This window comes from Microtus ochrogaster, chromosome 17, assembly GCF_000317375.1.
Source record: "Microtus ochrogaster isolate Prairie Vole_2 chromosome 17, MicOch1.0, whole genome shotgun sequence".
Classification (NCBI taxonomy): domain Eukaryota; kingdom Metazoa; phylum Chordata; class Mammalia; order Rodentia; family Cricetidae; genus Microtus; species Microtus ochrogaster.
In genome coordinates, this window is record NC_022019.1 from 21,583,163 (window position 1) to 21,591,168 (window position 8,006).

The 8,006-nt window shown below is 42.5% G+C and overlaps 1 protein-coding gene across 1 annotated transcript in view; it reads left to right on the plus strand.

Annotated features, from left to right (window-relative positions):
* The window catches only part of Nufip1 (nuclear FMR1 interacting protein 1), a 30,267-nt gene that overhangs the window by 4,848 nt on the left and 17,413 nt on the right, over positions 1-8,006 (plus strand). The window contains exons 4-5 of the mRNA XM_013349285.2: positions 189-265; positions 7,329-7,421. Of these exons, the coding sequence (XP_013204739.1) occupies positions 189-265; positions 7,329-7,421 (170 nt within the window). The remainder of the gene's footprint in view (positions 1-188; positions 266-7,328; positions 7,422-8,006) is intronic.

Sequence of the window (8,006 nt, forward strand, 5' to 3'; positions counted from 1 at the left end):
AAAAAAAAAAAAATTACATAGCATTGATTCATTAGCATTGATCCAGCTACATGAGAAAGAGATAAGGCATATTGAGAATGCTAGTGAGCTTGAAATACTTTGTGCTTGTAAGAATAAAGTTGGATACTTGTGTTTAGGTAAGCACACATAGCATGCTTCCTGATGTTCAGCAGGCTTTCTGCTCTTAGATGCATGCTCCTGGTATGAGGAAGATCAAGCTAGACACTCCAGAGGAGATTGCAAGATGGAGGGAAGAAAGAAGAAAGTGAGTAAAGAATCGTTAACTAATAAATAACTTTCTTTCTTGCAGCAAGACTGGGTGTTTTAACATAATGGCCAGCCTGGCTCTAATGTCAATGAAAAGAGAAATGTGCTCTTCTATAACACTGTAGACATTTCACTGACTGTGACTGGGCTTGATTTTGTGTTCTTCATTAGTGGTACATTATGACTAAGAATAGTGTTAGTTGATAGTTAAAAATACACATCTTTATTAGAAAGAGAAGTCCATTGAATTATAACGCTAACTTTAAGAAAGAGAACTGTAATCTATAGTATATGAGGCTATTGGGTGTACTTTGGGAAGGAGTTGCTGGAGCTTTTTCCTTAAATAACAGATGTGTCATAAAGAAACTGTATGGAAGATTAAGAGAGCTCTCATGCCACCTACTAGATGTTTAGTGTCCGGGGCTATAATGGGCTTGTAATGATATTTAAATGTATAATACTCTGGGCAGTGGTTGTTTAGCGCAGGTGCCCGTACTGACTATCTCATTGGAGAACTATTTTGCATTTTGTATTCTTGAGCAAGTTAAGTATTGGAGAGGTAAGGACATCTTTTATGTAGCTGTTTATATCATCTGGTGCCATAAATAAAGTGGTACATGTAATATTACTATATGTAAATGGGGTGTGAAATTATTTTATTGTGGATATAGTTCTGTTTATAATTCACAATACATAAGAAAGTAACTGTAGAAACCTTATTTTTAAGTTATGTTTTCAACAATGCCTTTTTATTTTAGAGAAGTTTGGTCAAAGTGTGTTGCACTGACTCATAGTCATGGTTTGAAATCAGTAATGTACCTTATATTTACATTTTCATTATTTTGTTCCTTTGTTAAGGTGTGTATGTGTGCGTGTGTCTTCAGGCGCTCATGTCACCATGGAGGTCAGAAGACTGCTTGTGAGAGTCAGATTTCCCCTTCCGCCTTGTGGGTTCCTGGGATTGAACTCAGGCTGTCAGGCCGAGTCAGTGCTTCTGCCCTCTGAGCCATTTGGTTGGCTCTCTGCTATGGTTTCTGATTAATATCAGAATCACCAAGATAATTCATCAATCCCTGATTAAAAGCCCACATTCTTAAGTGGCTTAAGAGCTCCCCCTTGTGGTTCTTGCTGCAAATGATTCAAGGAGAAACAGTTTCTGGGAGAATCTGATTTTTCAAGTGCTCATAAGAAATCTTAGCAGGCTTTGTGTGTTGATAGAAATCATGTCTTTAATAATGGCTTGGCAGTTGTTTATCTTGAAGGTTGGGGTAAACATTTGCTTTTGTGTATGTGTGGCGGTCAGGGAGTACCTTAGGGAGTTGGCTCTTTCCTTCCACCACGCATGTTCCAGGAATTGAGCTCAGGTCATTCATGAGCCCTGGCCACAGGTGCCATTATTGGCTAAGCCGTCTCATAAGCCAGCATTTTGAAATTGAGAAGGTAGACATTTTGCTGTTTATGGCTAAGATCACGAAAACTCACTCTCGTGGAAATAGTGAATAAATAGTGAGGTGCCTAGAAAGCCACGTGCAATTGAAGCACTAGCTTTAGTTTTTCGAGAAGGGATTTCTCTGTGTAACCTTGGTTGTCTTGGAACTCATGCTGTAGACCAGGTTGGCCTTAAAGATCCGCCTGCCTCTGCCTCCTGAGTACTGGGATTAAAGGTGTACACCACCCCTGCCCGCTGTAAATACTTCGCTTTAAAAGTAACTACCAAACCATGTTGGGGAGAGGTTTGAACTCAAGCTGTGCTGGTTGATTGTGAGAAGCATTCAGGGAGAAGGGTCTGGCTGGAGGGGCTTGCATCCGTGACTGTTACTCCAGAAAATGGAGCAACCTTGCCTCTTAGTGCTGAGTGCCATCCTTCCTAGTACAAGTCGAAGATACTGTTTCTGCTGTTGGCACCACTGGGCAAGCTGCTTTTACTGCCTTTACTGTTCTTCATTTTGATTTTGCATATATAAGACATATATAGCCTAATTTTTAGCTTTTCATTAGGAAAGCAATAGATTTGTTTCAGCTTTAACTAGATTTCCATACAGACCTCATTGTTTAGAAGTAGGTTGCTTGGTCATCTTTAGTGGTGGTGGAGTTGATGGAATGTCCTCCAAACAAAATTGCCGAGAGGGAGAATGTGCAGCTGTTTCTGACTGTGCTTGGTGGCACAGTTTTAAGTTTGTTGCTTTTCAAAGCAAAGCCTTATCCTCTTGAATGAGGGATGGGCAGGAGCAAGGTTTACCCCTTACTGGTACTGCTCGTCACGGAGAGCAGGTGTGTCTGGTTCCGGTTTTCAGCGTGTGAGCTGCAGTGTTGAGAGGTGCTGGAAAAGGAGCGGGTACTGCTTGTGTCTGGTTCCGGTTTCCGGCGTGTGAGCTGCAGTGTTGAGGGGTGCTGGAAAAGGAGCGGCAGCAGTGTGGGTGCTGAAGTGGAGTCGCAGACTTGAGAACCTGAGGGCACTGAGTAGGGTTCTGGGTGAGGTTTTTTTTTTGTTTTGTTTTGTTTTTTGTTTTTTTTCGAGACAGGGTTTCCTTGTGGCTTTGGAGCCTGTCCTGGAACTAGCTCTGTAGACCAGGCTGGTCTCGAACTCACAGAGATCCGCCTGCCTCTGCCTGTACCGGGATTAAGGGCGTGCGCCACCACCGCCCGGCTTGGGTGAGGTTTGTTTGTACCTGTGATGGTGCCTTGGTAGGAGGTGTTCTGGGAGTATTTTTTTTAGCGCCTTTTAATTCATTTGGGGTTCTTTCGCATTTTACTTCTCAGTTCCTTATCCTGTCAACCTCAGAAGTGTTGGTGATACGCTCATTAGTAGGATCTGGGGCCTGAGCGTGGGAATGTCTGTCTTTGTTCTGGTGTTCAGGAGGCTGGGGTGGGAAGACTGACATTGTGCTAGTCTGCCTGCAAATAATAAAGTAAGACCTTTTCTAGAAAGGGTGAAGTGGGGTGGATTGGCAGAAAAGAAGGAATGTGGGAAAGAGGTTTTTTTTTATTTTTGGTTATTTTGATAGATTTCTAAGACATATACTCTCATTAAGCAGTTTTTTAAAAATTTTGAAATTATTATTTCTAGGTATCTATTCTCAATTTATTCTTTATTTTTTAATACTTTAAAAATAATATTTTTAAGGAACTGAAGGAATTTCAATTTTTATTGTATGTGTATGGGTGTACCACTTGCATGCTTGGTGCCCAAGGAGGCCAGATGAAGTTGTTGGATCCCCTGGAACTGGAGTTACAGTAGGCTGTGAGCCACCATGTGGGTGCTGGGAATCAAACCTGGATCTTTGAAAGAACAGCCAGTACTCTTAACCGCTGAGCCTTCTCTCTGACCCCAATTTATTTTTTTCTTGAATTTTCATTAAATATATCCATAGTATGCGATAGTGTGTCACATATAGGTATTTTCTTACAAGTATGTATTTTATATTGCTTCAGGCTCAATTTTTGAAGAATATACCCTAAAAAGTGAGTTCCACAATGGTTTAGCAAAAATGCTTTTTCTTTTGAAGATTGCTGTTGTTTAATAGCTGTTCTTGAGGAAGCCAGCGTGTTCTTTGACATTCTTTGACTTTCTCGAATGCTAGCATCTGTGTGGCCACTCTGCTAGAAACCTGTGAAAGAATCTCTGAACTCAGGATTTACAGCCAGAAAAAAATGCTGAAGAAATTACATCTTTGCCTTTATTCCTTCATCTTTATTTTAATTTTTCAAATTAACCAAAGTTGGAGATGCCCACTGTGTTTAAAGCTATAGTTTCCCTCAAGAAAGCAAAAATAGGTGATTCTTAATTCCTGAGCTGAGAGGCAGACACTTGTATTTGAAGTGGACCCTGTGTCCCAGGGCAGACGTCCACTAGGTGGAGCCGTTCCGTTTCCTTCATCGCTCACTCTGGCTCCCAGTTCACCTGTACGCCCAGCAGCGGTGTCTGCCACGTCACCACATTGTGCCTTGGACATTCGGGAAGACTTTGAAATTAAAATACAGTGGCATAACTGTGTTAGAGAAGTTTTTTTTGTTTTTGTTTTGTTTTGTTTTTATCAATGAGAGAAAAGAGGAATTGTGTTCTATAGAGATTAGGCCTAGGAAAAAAAGTCAATTTGAGGATAAGGAGAAAGTTGGATCTCATACACACAGAGATGTTAACGGTTGGCATAGTTTCACTCAGATGTGGGTTCCTGCCCCATAAGGACATCACTGGAGACCCAGGGCGTAGGCAGGGACAAGTCAGAGCTAAGAAACACAAAGACAGCTGGATAGTGGTGGTGCACGCCTTTAATTCCAGCCCTTGGAAGACAGAGGCAGGCAGATCTTTATGAGTTTGAGACCAGTGTAGTCTATAGAGTGAGTCCCAGGACAACTGAGGCTACCCAGAGAAACCCTGTCTTGAAAAACCAAGAAAGAGGCACTGGAGAGATGGTTCAGCAGTAAAGAGCATTGGCTGTTCTTTTGGAGGTGCTGAGTTCAAGTCTCAGCAACCACATGGTGGCTCAAGACCATCTGTAATGAGATCTGGCGCCCTCTTCTGAGATCCTGCAGCCATACATACAGACAGAACACTATATACATGATAAATAAAATCTTAAAAAAAAAAAGAAAAGGAAAAACCAAGAAAGAAAGAAACCCAAAGACAAGAGACAGAAATGAGTGTGTGGTGTCAGGACCAGTCCACTTGGGATAGTGAGGAAAGGAGGTGCAGGGAGAAGGCTGACTGAGCATCATCACACACTTCTTACCGTTTCTGCTTCTCTATGTGCAGACTCCAGATGGGGAACAGCGGCTGGCCCTCCTCCCAGAGACTGTTTTATAATCGCTTCTCATCTTTTACAGGCGGCAGTAGTTTCTTTCATCTTTCTAGAGAGGTCTTAGCTTTCACCCTCCTTGCCATCTCTGAGTCTCTTCTGATCCCCTTCCAAGTTTCAGTTTTCCTGGGCATTGCATTTCCCCCAAACTGACACAAGTATCCTGACCACATCTGACCATTTATGAGGACCAGGGAAGAATTCACACTCTTCTAAGGGCCAAGTCCACTTTGTGTAGCCTTAGGTCATGTTTGCTTTCTCCAGTACGTGTTGCTGACTGCTATCAGATTCTCATCTTGTATGACCTTGCTCTTTTCCTATTGTGCTTATTTATAGCATGTGCAGTCACCATCTCTTATTTATAGAGGTTGTTTATGGCTGGGTATGTGCTTTGCACGGTCCTTACTGAAATTCATTACCTTTTCCCTGGATTCTTTGGCCACTAACCAAAGCCGTTGCCAGTCTTCTCTCCAGTGTAACTAACCCGGAGGAGTCACCACGTGTGCTCCTCGAGTAGTAATGGAGATATGCATGTTAGTTTAGTGATGCTGACTGCTGGCCCTAGGGCATGTGCATGCTGAGAGCTCTCTCCCTCTGAGCTATAACCCCAGTCCAGTAATACACGTTTAAAAGAAGGTAGAAACATCTTGGAAAAAGTGGCAGGACTCTTGTTGATTTATCTGATAGTACCAGCCTGAATGGTGAGAATTGTGTTCCCTTCTTTCATGTTTTCTATGCTGTGAAGGTTTGTGTCTCATTGTTAGATTCTAGGACCGGTGTCTCTATATATCTGTGCCAATAATCAAGGAAAGCCATTTATTTTGCACGTGACTGTCAGAGCTAATTTCATTCTTACCTGCTTGTATTAGAACTTTTGAGGCAAGAGCTCACTACATAGCCCTGTATTAGACCCTGAAACTCACTATTAGACCAGACTGGCCTGGAACTCAGAGATCTGTCTGCCTGTGCCTCTTGAATGCTGGGATTAAAGGCATGTGCCACCATGCCCAGCAAATTAATTTATTTCGTGTGTATGAATGTTTTGTCTGCATGTATGTCTCTGTACCGTGTGTGTACCTGTTGCCCAGGGAGGTCAGAAGAAGGTGTTAGGTTCCCTGAAAATGGAGTTACAGATAGTTGTGAGCCGCTAGGACCTAGTGACTAGGTGGATGCTGGAAATTGAACCTGGGTCCTTGGGCCCTTCGGAGAGCAGTTAGTGCTCCTAACCACTAAGCCCTCTATAACATTTCTGCAGCTTGCTGTTACCTGTGGGATTGTGGGTATGTTTTGGAATGAACGTTCTCTGGTAGTTCAGTTCCCTTTGGTTGAATTATGTTTCGTGTAAAATACCCTGGGTTGTGGTCTCTTCTCTGTGGCCTTGAGTTGCTTATATAACTTGGTTTATCTAGAACAAATCCATGCTTTTCCACCTGAGTGCCATCTCTTAGCACCATTACAGACCAGTTGGTTTCGTGTCCCTTTGTGGACTTCTTCATTTTGAAATAATCTCACCCCATCCAAAAAGAAAATTCCTCTCCTGGGTGTTTGACTGTATTTGTTCTTAGGTGCAGCTGGTCTTATGCTTTTCCTGTCCTCCTCAGTAGACTTGGTGGCTTTGCATGTGCATAGCATGTATTTTGCAGAACTGGCCAGGCAGGTTGTTTCTTTGTGTATAGGTACATGATAAATAGAGACCTTAGAGCAGTTTGCACATGTGTGAATTATGCAGCTGGAATTCTAGCGCGCACTGCCTACCTGCTTGCTGAGTGGTAAACAGCTGTTAGTAACATCGATTCATAAACTGCATTTTCTCTCTTTAACTTTAGAAGTAATTGAAAGGATTTGTCCTAAGTGTTACCTGTAGTTTTACTATTAACTGACACATATACCAAGGATATATTAGTTGACGATCCAAATTAACAAGAAACGTGGCCATTCGTTTCAGTGGGTCATCGTATTCTCAATGGCTGGGGAGACAAGAATTACAAAAATCTACCAAGCATGTGCTTCAGAACTGGATTTGTCAGAGATTGTGCTGTGAAAACTGTTGCTGACAAAGTTCTCTTTTTTTCTTGTTTTTAGTGTTTACTTTTTTTTTTTAATTAATTTTTACTGAGCTCTACATTTTTCTCTGCTCCTCTCCCTGCCTCTCCCCTCCCCTTCAACCCTCTCCCAAGGTCCCCATGCTCCCGATTTACTCAAGAGATCTTGTCTTTTTCTACTTCCCAATTGAAAATTTATAAGAACTTTTTGTTTTTATTCTAGAAACTACCCAACTCTGGCCAACATCGAAAGGAAGAAAAAGTTGCAGCTGGAAAAGGAGAAGAGAGGAGAGGTGTTGACAACCACACAGTATGGGTGAGTTCATGGGCCGCAGCCATTCTCAGCGTTCTTCCGGAGCATGCGCTTCCAGAGTAAGGAGAGAAACGCACCAGTGTGCGCCACCCGTTCTGAAACCTTGCTCTGTAGCTTCTGCTTAAAAATTCTTTTAAATTGGTCTTAAAATACTGTTACCTGACACTTGTGCTAAGTTCTGAACAAGTCCTTCCCAGCCTCGTCTGCCTGCCGGTCTCCCCAGGGAGCCTTCTGTTCAGCACAGGGATGGTAGGACAGCCCTGCATGGCGCTGCTGTCTGCCCTGTGCTTCTTGAGACCGTGAAGATCTTCCCTGGAGACTGTTCGTTTTAGGGAAGTATTTAAGGGAGTCTCACAGGGTTGTTTTAGCCAACTCCCTGTTGGCACTCAAACTGTTAGCCATTTGCTTATTAATAAAAAGTGAATCTAGCCTGGCTGCTGTGCTCTCCTGCCAGTAATGTGTGAGGCCTCCTTTCCTCTGCGCTCACGGTGTTCCTCAGAATTGTTCTATTTTATTTTTACTGGCCTTATAATTTAAGTATACAAGTCTTAAATGCACAGCTTGAAGAGTGCTTGCTCTCTTGCTTGT